Genomic DNA, 18094 nt, shown 5'->3' with positions numbered 1-18094 from the left:
GACTGCTACCATGAGCAACTACCCCCACATATTAAGCTTCATTAATTACTCATATCTTTCAGTGAATAGACAACTGTAAATTCGTTTTTTTTAAACTCTAGTTTTTTGAATGCAGAATGAAGAGCACAGAGGTCTCTGGCTACCTATATATGAGGGAGTGGGGGAAGATAATGCATTACACCAACACTTATAACTACCACTGTCAAGTTTCTACACTAAGCCCTTTTTCGTAAATGATTTACTCCTGACAAGAACCCTAATATATGCCACTATTACCCATTAGGAAGCCAAGGCCTTAGAAGAAACTATGGTGAAATAAATGTTTTAGGAAGTTAATATAGCAGTAATAAACAAGATGTATTGGAAGATGAGAGAGAGGTAGTTAAGAAGTCCCAGGAGAAATTTAGGCCTAAGGCATCGGATTGAGAAGACAGAATGACATTATAAAGATTAGGCAGATTATGTAATGGCAGGATAGGAATTACAAGAGAAAAAAGGATTTAGGGCTTCCCTGGTGGTGCAGTGGTTAAGAATCCGCCTGCCAATGCAGGGGATGTGGGTTTGATCCCTGGTCGGGGAACCAAGATCCCACATGCCGCGGGGCAACTAAGCCTTCACGCCGCAACTACTGAGCCTGCGCTCTAGAGCCCGCGAGCCACAACTACTGAAGTTCACGGGCCTGGAGCCCGTGCTCCGCAACAAGAGAAGCCACTGCAGTGAGAAGCCAGCAGGCCGGAACAAAGAGCAGCCCCCGCTTGATGCAACTAGAGAAAGCCCGCGCGCAGCACCAAAGACCCAACAAAGCCAAAAAAAATTAAAAAACAAACAAACAAGGATTCAGAGTTTCTAGCTGGACTGAACCGTGAACCAAGGACAACAGTAGGGACGTTGGGAAGAACTGGTTTGGCTAAGTGTTATTAAAAACACACGCCTTACAAAGAGTTACTAATAATATGCCTTAGGTATTATGAAGTGTTATAACAGCAAAGAAATCTAACAGAGATTAGATGTCTCAGGTAAAATCTAGTAGCTTCTTCAAAGAGCTAAGAAAATAAATATTCTTAATTCCATTTAGGTTCATGTAAAGGTCTAACTTCAGATGAACTTTCTTGATGGAATGAAAATGCATGAGAGTTTTGAATAACACAGACTGAATTACTCACTGAAAGTATATTGACTATAAGTGACGGAATTTAAAGTGAATAAGTTAGGGTCAATTTTATGTTTGAACAGATAGGCACAAAATCTTATTACTTAAAATATTTTAATTTCTAAAAAAATTTAAACCATATTAAAATTTAAATAATTTCATTGTACAGTACTTGATAATACATTTCAACAAACTGAAAAGTAAAAAAACCCACTAAATCAGTTTACTTTCCAAGTTTAATTACGTACAAACTCTTCTGCTCCCCCAGGAGGATATAAAAATCGACAGTGAAAATGGAATATTTAAGTATAATGTAAGATATTTGGCCAAAAGAATTTCTAAAACTAAATTTCATCTGCTAATACCCTATAACTACCAGTATGCTTATAGCAGATAGGAATTTAAAACAAAACAAATCCAATTTGATCAAATCCACAATTAACTGAAGTTTTCCTTTTATTCAGTTTGAATAAAATAGCAGCCATTATTTTATCCAATACAGTAATGGTATCAATGGCACAAGAATTGATCCGCCTAGCTGTGCAAAACAAGAACAGTTATCTTCTGTTGAAAGGATGTGAGTTTTTCAAACTCAGTTCTTTTTCATTTGTGCCATAATTTCCAAATAAATAAACAGCTCCAGTTAATGTCTTATCAGTCCACTTCTCTATATGATTACATCTTCCATGAAGTCATCATATAGCCACTTATAGTTATCATCTTTGGAACACTCTATGGTTTCAAAAAGGTGCTGAAAGTCTTCAGGGTACATATCTATTACTTTCACATCTTTATTTTTTTTAATTTGCTTCAATATATGCATTGCATCAATTGGACTCAATGAACTGCAAAATAAATACAAAGTAAATGTGCTTAATTCTTTATCATAACAACTGTCAGTTAATATTGATAGAGGTGGCTTCTAAGCCCAATTTAAAATGCCTAACTTATTATATATAATTAATCTTATTCAGTTTAATAGCCTGCCTATTATATATAGCTTTAACTATGTCTATTCCTAAAGTTCCATGGCTTGCCTGTAATGAAAAGAGCTGATTTAGGCTTTAACATGTTCTCATCAGTTCTTAGGCAAATTCTAGTTTAACATTGCCCTTAAAAATTCTTTTGCCTGGGCTTCCCTGGTGGCGCAGCGGTTGGGAGTCTGCCTGCCGATGCAGGGGACACGGGTTTGTGCCCCGGTCCAGGAAGATCCCACATGCTGCAGAGTGGCTGGGCCCGTAAGCCATGGCCGCTGAGCCTGTGCGTCCAGAGCCTGTGCTCCACAACGGGAGAGGCCACAACAGTGAGAGGCCCGCATACCGCAAAAAAAAAAAAAAAACAAAACAAAACAAAATTCTTCTGTCTACCTTTCATCTTTTAATTCTCTTTGCAAAAATATTCTTAACTCTATTTAGGTTCATGTAAAAGTTTAATAAGTAAACACTTAGGTTCATGTAAAAGTTTAATAAACAGCAGGAACTACTGTTTGTTTTCAGAAGAGGAAATAATTTTCACATTTTTATGTAACAATTACTGTGAATAAATTATAAAGCAGAAAACTGCCTTATTCTATTAGCCTAGCAAGAAACGACCAGTGAGCCTCTGACAATAACAAGTAAACAACTGTACTAAAATATTTTGGTGGAAAATATTTCCAATACTTTTTGACTGTGAATGGAATCTTGGTCACAGCTGTAAACATCCTTTCAATCCACAGGCTCTCCAAGGCAATTCTTAACATTTTAAATCACAGTTTATCATACATGTATTCCTTAATTTCCTACACTCCTGATAAGATGAAAAACAGATGACTTTTATGGGTCTACTGCCACTTTTAACATTTATTTTTACATAAATATTGTTCAATCAGCAGCTCATTCAGAGTTATACATTAAATGATGATCAAATTAATTAAAATGATTATTTATTTTGCCCATCCTCTGACAGTACTTTGAATGACTATGGGCTGATGAGTACATGGTAAAATGCATAACTTCCAGAACTGTACACATCAGCCCTACGTAAAAATTATATAGATACAAAGCAGGCAGTAACAGTATAATTTTTATAAGGCTTTAGGTAGAAACATAGAATTTGATCCAGAGCAGGACTAGGGTGGTATAATGATCTGTGCCTACTTTGCCTAGGAAACAGAACCACTAACGACAGGCAATGACAAGAGGTGGATGGTGGGTATGCTGCCACTAATGCCGGGGCAAGCAGCCAGTTCTTCATGTAGTTAAATTAATCCTGACAAAGATAAAACAAATTGTAGGCATCCCTGGTTGTTTTTTCAAAGAAGGGAAAAAAAATTAAGCTCAGGAGATTATGTGGAAAATATATTTTCCTCAAAATGTATACCAGCGAGAATGAAGTATTTTGTACAAATAGATGAGTGAAAACATGGTACCTCACTGTTAATGAAGATATAAAAAATATAAAAAACAAAGCTCTAACATGAAAGTACAATTCGCACATTAAGTTGCTACTTTTATATTTGCTTTTATTTTTTTACTTACTGTAAATGGTCTATTAGCTTGGCATTGCGTTTCATAAAACACTGCCTTAACATGTGAAAAAACACATCGTAATTAAAAGGTGTTAAGGTTCCTGCAAATAAATTCCTATGAGGAGTCAGTTGAATAAAACACAGGTTTTGTTCTAATGATTCCTGCAGAGAAAGGAAAATAAAATGTGTTAGTCATAAAATATTGCCAGTGCCAGACATTGTTCACTTACGCATTCAAGCTACCTTTTTGAAGAGGCAATCACAATACACCCTGCGTGTCCCTATAGGTTATTTTTGGATGTGACAAGAATGCAAGGCCCCAACTGCTCTTAACCTGGGCCATTCCTCAGGGTTGTTTGCAGTGAGTCACCTTGGGGGATGAGATAATGTCTCTCTATAGACTGACATTAATGTTTGCTAAAGAGAGGTGGATTCCCCCAGCTCTGTGTTCCTCAGCTGCAGTGCAAACCCACTGCATGCACACCACACAACTACGCAATATCATATTATTCCACAGGACACAGGAGTCTGTGTCTTTGCCCAGCACCCATGAAACAGTAACAGCTTATTAACTTATAAGCAGGGAAAAATGAAATCCTAAACGTGACACTAGCATATGCTGAGTCTCTTCTGTATTTGAGGCATTAACACCAGATCCTAAGCATAAAAAAAATTATTGCCGGGCTTCCCTGGTGGCGCAGTGGTTGAGAGTCCGCCTGCCGATGCAGGGGACACGGGTTCATGCCCCAGTCTGGGAAGATCCCACATGCCGCGGAGCGGCTGGGCCCGTGAGCCATGGCTGCTGAGCCTGCACGTCTGGAGCCTGTGCTCCACAACGGGAGAGGCCACAGCAGTGAGAGGCCCGCGTACTGCAAAAAAAAAAATTATTGCCTTATAATTTTTAATTGGATTTTTAAAAAATATAGGGTTAGCAAACTATGGTACATGGCCTGCCTGTTTCTGTATAATATGGAGCTCAGAACAGTTTTTACATTTATAAAGGATTCTTAAAAAAACAAACAAACAACAACAAATCCACAAAGAATATGGGACCTGCAAAGCATAAAATATTTACTCTCTGGCCCTTTACACAAAAAGTTTGCCAACCTGCTTTAGTATATAGTATTATACAGGTTAAAATAAAAACTGTATGTGACTTGATGTAACATTAAGATGTTTTTTCCTCTAAAATTATTCCTCAGAACAGAGGGAGCTTTATGTTTGAGTTCTTAGGAAAGCTCACGTATTAGCTAGTAACCCCTTATTTACTTTATAATAAATACCTATGTATATACATATTTAAACATAAATACTGTTTGTGGAAGACATGTTGGCCAAAAAAAATTTCAATCAATTCTGGTTTCTAGTTTTGAATTCCTGTAGCTGAAGAAATTAGTAAAAAAGGAAGGCAATAAAATTTTAACATATTTAGCAACTATCAATTAGGGAGGGGAATAACCTCACAATTGATAGCATTATATGTTGTTAACAAGTCTTTTGAAGGTGACTTTATTTTTTATTTATTTTTTAAAATATATTTATTTACAGTAGTTGTGGCTCACGGGCTCTGGAGTGCAGGCTCAGTAGTTGTGGCGCACAGGCTTAGTTGCTCTGCAGCATGTGGGATCTTCCTGAACCAGGGCTTGAACCCCTGTCCCCTGAACTGGCAGGCGGATTCTTATCCACTGTGCCACCAGGGAAGTCCCTTGAAGGTGACTTTAAACAGCATCTTGTAAATAGATTTGGAGTTACAGATATAGGTTTACTTGATAAGTAGGGAAAAAACAACTTTCCTGATGTTCAACAAATGGTTATATGTAGCTTAGGAAAAAAGTTCCAGTGACAGCACAAAAACATGGCTTCAAAAAAGTATAAACCTCAAACCACTTGGATGGAAATGAAGATCATGTGCTTTAAAAAACTGTTAAATATCTAAAAGCGCTTCTGTAACAATTATGAACACACCGACATCAGACATGTGAAATATCTGAATAAAATTTTCTCTTAAAACATAACATTTGGTTATTTCATTTTCATCCCTAAAAGTTTATACATTTATGTCGGCCAAAAAAGTGTTTTAGCTTTTGACACTGTCATTGAGAAAATGGGAAAGTGTCCTATATGCAGGGTTATTAATTTCAGGGTCATTCGGATAAATTCCTACTGGTATCAAGCCAAAATGTATTACCCCTATTCTGTTTTGTGAGGCTACATAAGTTACGTTTATGGATAGTGAAACAGAACTAAAATCACAATGATCACTGATGATTCTAAAATCAGAATATTTCTAAATTGATAGTTTTCCTTTAGCGGCAAGAGCGAGAAAAAAACCAAAGTAGTAAGCAATGGGAAAGTCAGACTGAACTAATACGCTGAGATTAGGGAATCATTAGCATTTAATCCTGAAGTGGAACTTCTGAATTGAGTCCGAAAATTGTTTTTAAAACTTCAGCTACTTTATTACAACTTCACTATAAGTAGCCCTATATAACCTAAATGGAGGATCACTCTATAACATAATCACTTTGGTTCTTTATGAAGGGAAAAAATAAACAAAAATTAAAGCCCAACCCCTAGGGTAAGAAACAAGATGTACCTGTTAGTGAAATAAACCATTATAAGTAGTAATATTATATATATGATTTATTAATAAGGTATAAAATCTTGTTTTCAGTTTATCAAATTAGATGAATAAACATTTTAATATTCATGTGTTTTCCAAATTTGAGAGGTATTTTCATTTCAAAAGTTAAAAATAGAAGTCAGGGGCTTCCCTGGTGGTGCAGTGGTTAATAATCCACCTGCCAATACAGGGAACATGGGTTCGAGCCCTGGTCCAGGAAGATCCCACAGGCTGCAACTAAGCCCATGCACCACAACTCCTGAAGCCCGTGAGCCTAGAGCCTGTGCTCCGCAACAAGAGAAGCCACTGCAATGAGCAGCCCGCGCACGGCAACAAAGAGTAGCCCCCACTCACCACAACTAGAGAAAGCCCGCATGCAGCAAAGAAGACCCAACGCAGCCAAAAATAAATAAATAAATTTATATATTAAAAAAAAGTCAGAATCTGTGTTTAAGTCTATTACTATGCTAGCATTCATTGTATAAACAGCTGAAAAATATAACTCCCTTCCAAAATAATTTGAATATATTAAAATCAATAAGGTATGTTTAAAAATTTTTCTAGATATTCTAAAATTAAAAATTTAAATAAATACAGAATACCAGATAATGCAAAAGAAAACAAAGACTGTTACATTAGAGGAAAAAAGGGAAAGGTATTCATTCGTTCTTACCCTATGCTTTTGCTTTGCCAGCTGCCCATTTGCGGTATATGTGCCAAATGATAAGCAAGACTCCTTGAGGGAAGATAAACAAAAAGAAAACATTTCTTTCAGTTCTCTTTGTGCAAAGTGCCCCACATTATTACTGCCTTTAAAATTGTCTTGCCTAAACAACATAATGAATTAAAGCCAAGTCTCCAGTCTAACTGAATGTAAGAAAAACAACATGTGACAGTTAAATCATATACATTTCTCTTCTCTCTCATTTTTTTTGGATAAAGAAAAGGGGAGTCAAAGGTCTAGCCAAATACTGGTAACTCTATTACTTGCTTAGATAAAAGAGAGTTGCCCTTAATATAATTATGCAAATACATTCTAAAGTTATTTTTAATAGCCAGCATATTACAGTCACAATCAGTTTAGGGTCTATCAGATCAATTATGGGGATGTTTTTGCCCTACCTTAGTGGAAAAACCACTGATATGAATATGCTGGGACATGTAAGGAGATAAACAAAGAAACTTGTGTCAATTTTTAAAAGGATCATTGCTTTCTTGTATCTAACTTTTGTACATACAATTTTGTACGTGAAGCAATTTTAAAAGATGACCCAACTGAAAAATTATTGTGTGTGTGTGTGTGTGTGTGTGTGTGTGTATAAACACATATACACACATTAAATTCCAAAATAACAGCATTTGACACAGACTTAAAAGACTAAAACTTATAATATTGGATGTAAGGTCAGAAACGATAATTTATTACTAATTGCAGTGGCAACTGACGTAGAATGAAAAATGCAATTGTTGCTCATCTGTGAAACTCCCAGCAGCTCCAGGAATGTCACTAAGTGGAGGAAGGCAAAGCAGCAGCAGCAGCAGGCACTGCAGCTTCCCCCCACACTTGGTCTATCCACAGCAGTTTAGGGCACTGCAGTGGGCACAGAGAAGACCTCACTCCCATCTACCAAACCCACAGGAGAGGAAGACCTGCAAGACCTTGGGAATTGGATTCAACAACAGACCATCCAGTAGTAGATATATAATGGACAAATGTTAAAAATGCTGGGTCTAGAAAGACCTCTCCTTTCTGGAGGTTAATACATGGCAAAACTCAACATAGGGCTTTTGAAAACAAATACTGCAGAAAAAGAAAACTGTCCTGAAAGCTGAGGTCCTCAGAGGGCCTTCTATCAAGAAACTAGCCAAAAGCCAGGAAGAGAGAACTGAGATGAAAAGCCAACAGAATGAGAGGAGATCAGTGGGGTTAAGAAGGATTTTAGGGAAACCAAGAACTACAGTACCAAGATTACAATATGTAGTATAGGCAGAAAGCAGGGTCAGTGCCATGAAGGCTAAATGTGAAAAAGATTTCTGGGAATACAGAAAAAGGATGAGAGTATGACAGATACGAAAGACAAGGAACAGAGAGAGCCAACCTAAGAACCTGATACATTCTGGAGGAAAAAAACCAGAATCGGAACAAAAGCTAAAATCAAATGAGATAACATTCTAACAACTAAGTATGCACTGAAGGTCTTAATGTGTTCCTGGACAAAAGCAATGAAGAGACTACATAGAGGAAACACTCTTTTAAAATTAAACCAATATATCCTTGGAAGAACAAGGGCTCATAAAATATACAAACATAGGGCTTCCCTGGTGGTGCAGTGGTTGAGAGTCCGCCTGCCGATGCAGGGGACATGGTTTTGTGCCCTGGTCCGGGAAGATCCCACATGCCGCGGAGCGGCTGGGCCTGTGAGTCATGGCTGCTAAGCCTGCGCGTCCAGAGCCTGTGCTCCGCAACGGGAGAGGCCACAACAGTGAGAGGCCCGCGTACCGCAAAAAAACCAAAAAACAAAAAACAAACATATTCTGTATAAAAACAATTTGATATATACTCTAGTCTACTAAAATAAAAAAAAGAGAATGGGTAAATTATGGTATGAAAGAAATGGTATTTATTGTTTTTTTCTTATGCTTTTAGGCCTCTATTAAAAATGGCAGACACACACACACACACACACACACACGCACACACAAAATGGTAGATACTAGTCTCATGTGGCTACTGAACATGTGAAATGTGTCCAGTCTGAATTGGTTGTAAGTGTAAAATATACAATGGATTTTTAGTACACAAAAAAGAATGTAAATTATGTAATAACTAATTTAAAAATATTACACACTGAAATAATGTTTTGAATTGAGAAGATTCAATAAAACATAATATTAAAATTAATTTCACCTGTTTCTTTTTTACTTTCCGTAACCTGGCGACTAAAAAAAATGTAAAACTACATATGTGGCTTGCATTGTCTTCCTATTAGACAACTCTGATCTTGCCTAAGGAAATAAACTAAAAAGGGGAATGCTCTATAATGAGGTATTATAATCATTAAAAACTTAATTTATAATAACTTATTATATAGTCTTAAAAACTTAAGAAAAATGTTTAGATAGAAGGGAAAAAAAATCTTATAATTAACTATTAGCTATTAAATAAAAAAATAATATAATCTCCTCTACACAAAAAAGAAAAAACAGGAAAAATAAAAGACTAAAATTATGCCACAAACAACAATAGTGACCTCTGGGTGGTAGCACTGTAGTGATCATTTTTTAAATTCTTTTCTTTCTTTAACATGTCTCACATTTTTACACTGAGAATATATTAGTTTTACAATGAGAGAAATATATAAATATTTGTGACAGAAAAACATCAGAATAGTGCTCTATTATCTTAAACACTTGGAAAAACAATAAAATTAATCTGGTCACAGAAATACAGCCTCTGAAAAACCATGAAGTTCTTTGTTGAAATTTAGAAGGATTTTACTCACTGTATGCAGGAGCTTAATCCCACAAGCTATTTGACAGAGCACACTTAATGCTTGATACAAGCTTGGATTTTGGGGATTTGCCATTATTTTCTAGAAAAAGGAAAACAGAAGTTACATGTTATACATAGCTATAGCCAATCAGTCAAAATCATATGTCAGATCTTAATACCTTAATGATATCTAGAAATGAAAGAAAATTAGAATTAAATGCAGAATCTTAACCATTTCAAAGAAAAGAAAGTCTTCTTAAACTTTCATATTGAAATATATCATCATGTACACTTAAAATATAATGTATTTGAGACTGATTTCCTTTAACCATATCACCTATCAGGGCAAATTCTCATTAAACAAAAAGTGACACAGAAGTGTATAATTACTGTGGTGAAGGGTAAGTGTGATAGAAACGTGCATTAGCTGGGCTATTAAATTTTGAGTCAAGAATTACTTAGGCTGACACTTGAGGATCAGAGTTACCTCACTGAATGAAAGGGCACTACAGAGAGAGAAAACCAAATGTGAAAAGGTCCATGGTAAAAGAAACATTAGAACATTCTACTAGTAGCAAGATGAAACCTGACGAAGCATTTCCTATTTCTCTTCCTTTCATTCCTTCACGTATGCACACAGCCTCAAGGTTCTGAGTCCCCTACTCTCTTCCAGGGACAGTCACTATTTACTTACTATTTGGATCTTGGTAAGCAAATCATCCTTTCATCTCTTGCTTTCATCTCCCGCCGCCCCCCATCTCAACCCATAGTTCTCTTATATACAAATAAGCATTTCCAGTTATCTTGGATTATAAGATTAGTAACATGAAGCATTCTGGGCAGCAAACAAACATAACTCTCAAGGACTTCAGGAAGCCCTTTGATTTCAAAGAACAAAAAGTCTAAAACCCTATGTTCACTACAGCATTATTCACAACAGCCGAGAAAGGTATATAACCTCAGTGTCCACTGGTAGATGAATGGATAAAGAAGATGTATATGTTTTACATATACATATATACACACACATATAACTCAGCCATAAAAATGAATGAAATCTTGCCATTTTTGACAACATGGATAGATCTAGAGAGTATTATGCTACGTGAAATAAGTCAGACAAAGGAAGATAAATAAATATGATTTCACTTATATGTGGAATCTAAAAAACAAATGAACAAACATAAAAACAGAAACAGTCACAGATAGAGACAACAGAAGGTTGCTAGAGATGAGGGGGTGGGGGAATAAGTGAAACAGATGACAGAGATTATGAGGCACAATCTTCCAGTTACAAAATAAATGAATCAGGGGGATGAAATGTACAGTGTGGGAAATAGTCAATAATAATATAATATCTTTGTATGATGACAGATGGTAATATATAAACATGTCATCATTTTGTAATATACAGACATATCAAATCACCATGTTGTATAGCAGGAACTAACACAATGTTTAGGTCAATTATATTTCAAAAAACAAACTCATAGAAAAAAATCACATTTGTGGTTACCAGAGGCAGGGGTGGAGGGGAGAGGGAACTGAATGAATGTGGTCAAAAGGTACAAACGTCCTGTTTTGTACTGTACAACTACATAATTAACACTGTGGTATGTTACATATGAAAGTCGTTAGAGAGTAAATCCTAAGAGTTCTCATCACAAGGAGAAATATTTTTTAATTTTGTATCTATGTGAGATGATGGATGTTCACCACATTTATGATGGCAATCATTTCATGATGTATGGAAGTCAAAACATTGTACTATATACCTTAAACTTATACAGTGCAACATGTCAATTATATCCATTGACGGAAATGGATAAACAAAAGGTGGTGGGGTGGTGTCTAATTATATAATGGAATATTATTCAGCCTTAACAAGGAATGACATTCTGACACATGCTACAACTTGGATGAACCCTAAAGACAGTATGCTAAGTGAAATAAGCCAGACACAAAGTGGAATACTGTATGATTCCATTTACATGAGGTATATAGAATAGTCAAATTCATAGAAACAGAAAATAAAACAGTGGTTACCAGGGGCACAGGGGCGGGGGGGAGATGGGGAATTAATGTTTAATGGGTACAGAGTTTCAGTATGGAATGATAAAAAGTTCTGAGACTAGATGGATGGTAATAATAGTTGTACCACAATGTGAATGTACTTAATGCCACTGAATTGTACACTTAAAATAGTTAAAATGGTAAACTTTGTTATATATATTTTATCACACAGAAAACCTTTTAAAAAATAATACCTAAAGAATGCTCTATAGAAATTTAAAAACAACCTTAGTACTCTCAAATGTCATGAGCCCAAATTAAAATCATACAGATTAAGACTACTCTGAGAAAAATCGCAGAACATTTAAAACAAAAAATTAGGTACTTGTTAATAACCTACCCGGCATTCCTTTTCACTAATAAACAAGTTTAGTTCTAGTCGTCCATATTTATATATAGAAGTACAGGAATATAGGTCATGTAAAAGTTTCCAAAGTGCACTTCTCTCATTTTTAGGTGGTAAGATCCCAATTGCTTTTAAAGGGGCACCTGTTAAGAATACAAGCAAAAATATTTAAATAAATTCTTAACACTTTTTTCCTACGACCATATTTTACTGAGTCAAATTAGGTTAACAAACTATATTACTTTAAGGTTATTTCGAGCAAAACTAGGCCTTAGCATCTTTCCTTGATCTGGAACTTGGCTTCCACAAAACTGCTGATTGTATCTAGGTGAGGGAAAAGCCATATTCAACTTAAGAGCAACCACCCATAAACTGTGTCATATAAACATGTACACACATCTCAACAAATCTGGTGTACTGCTAGAGAAAGCTGACAAGTTATAAGGTACTTGCTTTACTGAATGACAAAAATCACCTTTTGACCAAGGCTGTGCTTCTATTCCCAAATACTGAAAAAGCATATCTGAAGTCATAACGGGAGGTGTTAGTATTCCACGACTTCTAGGATCCAGTTTAAAGAAGTCACAGTAGACCACTTCTAGTCTTCCATTCACCTTTTTTCCTAAGGACTAAAGAGAGACAGAGAGAACATGTTTAGAAATTTCAGTGTTAGGCAGACCTTGTAACAATTCCAACATCTACTTCAAAAAGTAATTCTTATAAAAAATATTGCTACCTCAATAAAGAGGCAAAGAAAACATTACTAACATACCGTAAAATGTAAGTTAATAGAAATGAATTAATGTCTGAAAAGTGAATATAATATTACCAAGAAAAAGCACCCAAAATAGAAACCTTCAACAAATTATTACATATCCTTTTACTTTCTTTACTTTATCTAAATGGTTTCTGTTATTCAGAGCTGTGATTCATCTGCTAGTCATGGGAAGATGTTTTAACAGAAAATAACAATAAAAATATTAAAGTGAAAGGCAGATAGATGCAAGAGAGCATTCCTTTTTTCCAGAACAGTTTAGTTAGTCCTTCACCAAACGAACTTAGCTCACTGTGTAGGTCACTCTCCATTTTCCTCTTAATTTTTCATTTACTTTTCGTAAAGACAGAGCCAACTATAGAAGGAAAACTCCCTGCACACTAGAAGATGTCCAATATACCTCAATCTTTTTACTGCCCTGACGTGTTCACCTGGCAGTAGCGCTGGAGAACTTAGTAGTGAGAGGAAGTGTTAGCTATAGACCCTACAAACTTAATTCGAAGTTACAAAAAACCAAATAGAAGAGAGCAAGGTTTTGATGTGCACACTGAGGTTCTCATGCACAGAAAATTCTACTGGTATTTATCAAGGTTTTAATGAATTTGCAATTTAAAGTTATGAGTTAAAAAACCTAAGTTTTGAATTCAACCTATAAGTATGGTTCTATTCCTAAATTTAGTAAATTTTAATGATTACTTTCAAGAGGACCCTTGAAAAAAACTAGTGAAAGGAACAGACTGGAGGTAGAAACCACATATTTTTGGTCATGTTAATTTTGAGATGCCTATTAGGTGATTAAAGTGGAGATGCAGGTAGGAAGTTATAGACCTGAATACTGAAGTCCAGGCTGAAGACATAAATGTGCTGAAATAAGACACAGTTTACCACAAAAGCTGATGTCTCTTCATCTGAACACATACAGATATTTCTGCAGCAATAGTCTTCACAATTCAAATGAGATATATCATGATTTATTATTTTGGTTTTTTTTAAGATATTTTATCTTTTTTAAAAAATTGAAGTATAGTTGATTACAATACTGTGATGATTCATTATTACAGAACTCAATTGGCAACATGTGTCTCTCTAGCACATCCAGCTAGGAAAATAAACTGTTCCTGCTTGAAACATTATTAATGTGAAGTCCCAGGAATTTTATCAGGGAAATGGAGTAGGGGTGAAGAGGGATTTTTTTTAAAATTAATTAATTAATTAATTTTTGGCTGCATTGGGTCTTCATTGCTACGCGTGGGTTTTCTCTAGTTGCAGTGAGCAGGGGCTACTCTTCGTTGTGGTGCGCGGGCTTCTCATTGTGGTGGCTTCTCTTGTTGCGGAGCATGGGTTCTAGGCACACGGGCTCAGTAGTTGTGGCTCGCAGGCTCTAGAGTGCGGGCTCAGCCATTGTGGCGCATGGGCTTAGTTGCTCCACGGCGTAGGGATCTTTCTGGACCAGGAATTGAATGTGTGTCCCCTGCACTGGCAGGTGGTTTCTTATCCACTGCACCACCAAGGAAGTCCATGGGATTTTAAATTTAGATAAAAATCCAGAGTCAAGCATTATCCTTGAAAATAATTTTAGTTCTTAGGAGCAAAATTGTGAGCCTTTGGGTGGCTAGAAGCACTGTCTGCTAAGAGCACCACTTCAAGGCCCTGATTCAGGGCTGCAAAGGTTCTATATAAATGATTACTTCTCTTTTATTCTTGCAAATATACATGAATTCACACAAAACTTTGAATGGCTTTTCACTTTACAATGAGTGAAAGAACGTGTACTAATGGCTGAGCTCAAGTTAGTGTTGGTGGGGAGGGGGGAATAGGGAGTTAGACGTTTAAATTTTGCGCTTACATTAACAGCTTCAGAAACATTTTATGACTGATATTCCTGTAAGAAATACTGTGAGGAATTCTCTAGTCCCTAGTCACTCTATTTCATTGATTCAACTGTTTTTAAATTGAGACTACTGTTATCTTGATCTTATAGAAAAGCAACCGTTGTGTTACAGGATAACAAACTGTAAACAGAAGGACATTTTAATACCACCTTAATTATTTTGTGAACATGTAGATTAATCTTCAGAAGTACCCCCCGTTTAAAGACCAAGATAAGAGCTATTTTGTTTTTAATTTCCAGGTTGAAATTACAGATGGCTATGTTTACTAAATCACATTTCATGATCTTGAATCTTTGAATAATTTTATGGGTTCTTTTTCTCTTCATGTTTTTGGAATTCCAGCAGATTTAACATCAATTAAATAATCTGAATTCAAAAACCCTGAATTTTTTCAGTTGTAGAAAAACCATCTAATGTGACAGTTATATTTAAAAAAGCAGGATTTTGTATACATTTTCATCATTTTTTGTTGTCATCTTGCACTTTCAGATAACACTATTTTACATGGTTTCAGGAAGCTGGCACATGGAGGAAAAGTTTCCTGAATTGAATCAAAAGATTTATAAAGGAGGGAAGAAGAGAAAGAGAACAAAAAAGAGGCTGACAATGACGCAAGGAATTTCCACTTTACTGTTATGTGAACTTGTCAGCTATACATGAAGCCAAATTCACTAAAAAATCCATTTGGATAATGCCTTTACTCCATGCAATTTATTCTGAATACACCAAACTTTTCTTGCCTCTGAAACCCTAAGTCCAGAGTTAACACAGTCCCGTTAACCTAATCTTAGCATTCCAATTAGACTCTAAGCTCACTTATCCCCTTCTAAGAAAGAAGAGGCACAGCATAGCCTGCTAATACGAGGAAACAAGCCTAGAGATACCAGTTATACATTTTGTTCAATCACCCATCTGTAGCAGAACTAGAACCAGAAAAGTCTCTGAATCCATCTTTCAGTCATTCAACAATCATTGATACTGTGTTCTAGTCACTGGGGCTAACAAGATACGGCATAGCCCCTAAAAGTGATTGTTTAAAAATAAACTGTGTGGGGCTTCCCTGGTGGCGCAGTGGTTGAGAGTCCGCCTGCCAATGCAGGGGACATAGGTTCGTGCCCCGGTCCGGGAAGATCCCACATGCCGCGGAGCGGCTGGGCCCGTGAGCCATGGCCGCTGAGCCTGCGCGTCCGGAGCCTGTGCTCCGCAACGGGAGAGGCCACAGCAGTGAGAGGCCCGCGTACCGCAAAAAAAAAAAAAAAAAAAAAGTGTGCTTAATTTTACTTCCCTAAACCACTCAAAGGTAGCTGATTGAACAATAAATTATTTTTAGAAACAAAAATATACCTTCAATTGTGGAATAAAAGTCTCGTCACTTTCAAGGGCAATCACTTTGGCACCACTTTCAAGCAATGCTCGTGTCAGGATTCCAGGACCTAATGTATTAACAGAACGAAAAGTTTATTTGCAAAAGAAACAACATAATCTTTTTCAATATCAAAGAAATTAGATGTTTTACCTGTATAATTTTAATTCTCACAACATTCCCAAAGTGGATATTACACTCCTGATTTACATATAAGGAAACTGCGGATTAGATACAGTCACTTGACTCCACCATCACAACTGGAACGCGGTGCTGCCTGGCTTTGAATCCATTCCGTCAAAGACCGCAAAACCTGCGCTCCTTACAATGTTTCACTACCTCTCAAGAAAAAACAAACAAACAAACAAAATAGTTGCCTCTAGCTTACCACTTACTCATAGACTCTCTGGATACTTTATCATCAAAGATATTGCCAAACCTAAACAGAACTGACTCCCCATGATAGGAAATGGTGCTTAAAAAAATTATTTTTCAGAAAGTCTATAAATCTTGTGTTCCCGGCATCCTGCTGCGGTCTATAGAAGATGTACGAAAGGGTAAGATAAAAGTTCTTTTGGGAAGATGGTGAAATCTAAGAGCATGTTTTATCAAAACAGTTTGTAAAGTGCAAACTGCTACGGAAATATCTTGTGGAGTGATGATTAACAGAGGCCATATAAGCTGCTTAAAGGAAGAGGCCATGTTTTACACAGTCTGCAAAAGTGAACATCCAAGAAAATGAAGCCACGAGGGTCTCACCTGGATTGCATTCCAGGAATAGCTGGCAAGATTTTCGTTTTCCCCGTAGGATCCGCACCAAGGTCTCAGCCACTCTAGGGCTGGTTATGTACCGCTTGGTCTCTGAGCGGCATCTGTAAACACGCGAGGACGATTTTCCAAATCCCACACTGGGCATCAGGTGCGGGTAGTAGTCAGACAAGCCACGGCGGTTCCCCGCCGGGACGTCCATCAGCCTCACCGCTCCCGACTTCAAAATGCAAAAGCGCCCAGCGCGGGTCATGGCTGACAGCATCAGCCTCGAAAGAAGTCCCACCCCTGGGACCCACATTCTCACCCTCTAAGTCCTGTCCCAGTGTTACCCAGGGTCGTTACATCCTCGACGAACTCCATACAGGGTAGCCCATGTGCTACATCTCCTTGCCCCGGGTCTAGGCCGGCGGAAGTAAACAGGCCAAACTGTGCGTGCGAACGACCTCTCCATCTTGCCTTTGACGTCACTTCCGTTTCCGTAGCGGCGCCGACGCCCGAGGACTGTGAGTGGACGGCCGAGGAGCGAGACGGACCATCTAGGCGATGTCTGAACTCGAACTCTATGGTCGTCCGTCCTCTGCGTCTCCTCTCTAGCCATCCGCGCTCTATGCTCCGCGGTGGCGGGCCGCCGGCCACCAGCCAGCCAGCCAGCCAGCCGGGAGGGGTACGCAGAGGGAGGCGGGGCGGGAAGGCGAGAGGTGTCTCCTACACTCGAGCGGCGGGAGACCCGAGCAAGCTCTGTGACAGCTGGTCGGCCGCCATGTCAGCAAGCGGGGCTGGAAGCGGATCCGGCGCCCGGCGGTAGCCCTCCTTTCGTCTCCGGTTCCCAGGTGAGGAGAGGAAGAGCGGGTCGCAGCTGGCCGGCCGGCTCGCGTCTAGGGTAAAGCCTTTGGGAACCCCCTCGCTGCTCCCCCGGCGCTGTCTTCCTCCGGCAGCGACGCCTCTGCCCTCTCGGTGCGGTGGAGCCCTGTTCCCTCACCTCCTCCCTTTCTGCGCTCTCCCGTTTCCCTCTCTTCTGTCGCCGCCGTGGCCTCTTCCTGCGCAGCGCGCCCATTTCTCCCTCCCTAGGGCACTCGCGCCAGGAGTTGTCCCTCTCCCG

At 37.9% G+C, this 18094-nt stretch overlaps 2 protein-coding genes across 7 annotated transcripts in view; one reads left to right on the top strand and one right to left on the bottom strand.

The window, feature by feature from the left end:
* Positions 1-1245: 1245 nt before the first annotated feature.
* TFB2M (transcription factor B2, mitochondrial) lies at positions 1246-17445 on the bottom strand. Of its 2 annotated transcripts, XM_019920476.3 has the most exons (8): positions 16984-17443; positions 16206-16294; positions 12670-12823; positions 12189-12337; positions 9786-9875; positions 6956-7018; positions 3670-3821; positions 1246-1995 (listed from the first exon to the last, which is right to left on the bottom strand). In XM_019920476.3, the coding sequence occupies exons 1-8, from the start codon at positions 17291-17293 to the stop codon at positions 1818-1820; spliced, it is 1185 nt and encodes a 394-aa protein (XP_019776035.1). In that variant the 5' UTR covers positions 17294-17443; the 3' UTR covers positions 1246-1817. The 2 variants fall into 2 exon arrangements, with proteins under 2 accessions (XP_019776035.1, XP_019776036.1); XM_019920477.3 differs by lacking the exon at positions 6956-7018 and having other exon boundaries at positions 16984-17445.
* Positions 17446-17562: 117 nt separating this feature from the next.
* The window catches only part of CNST (consortin, connexin sorting protein), a 107856-nt gene continuing 107324 nt past the window's right edge, over positions 17563-18094 (top strand). Inside the window, exon 1 of one of the 5 annotated variants that reach the window (XM_073801261.1) lies at positions 17563-17825. The gene's annotated coding sequence lies outside the window, so the exon portion shown is untranslated. Of the gene's footprint in view, positions 17826-17854; positions 17876-18094 lie in introns of those variants that run through there. The other 4 variants (XM_019920474.3, XM_073801265.1, XM_019920472.3 and 1 more) reach the window with 4 other exon arrangements.

Source organism: Tursiops truncatus, chromosome 1, assembly GCF_011762595.2.
Source record: "Tursiops truncatus isolate mTurTru1 chromosome 1, mTurTru1.mat.Y, whole genome shotgun sequence".
Classification (NCBI taxonomy): domain Eukaryota; kingdom Metazoa; phylum Chordata; class Mammalia; order Artiodactyla; family Delphinidae; genus Tursiops; species Tursiops truncatus.
The sequence above is the reverse complement of the archived record's forward strand: the minus strand, read 5'-3'. Positions and strand labels throughout refer to the sequence as shown.

Bases quoted from the DNA above. Each gene is read 5' to 3' on its own strand.
- TFB2M (XM_019920476.3), bottom strand. From the start codon at position 17,293: ATGTGGGTCCCAGGGGTGGGACTTCTTTCGAGGCTGATGCTGTCAGCC. The intron at 16,295-16,983 runs GTGAGACCCTCG...TTAATACATTAG, and splicing joins ATTCCTGGAATGCAATCCAG to GTCCTGGAATCCTGACACGA. The intron at 3,822-6,955 runs GTAAGAACGAAT...CTTTCTCTGCAG, and splicing joins TGGCAAAGCAAAAGCATAGG to GAATCATTAGAACAAAACCT.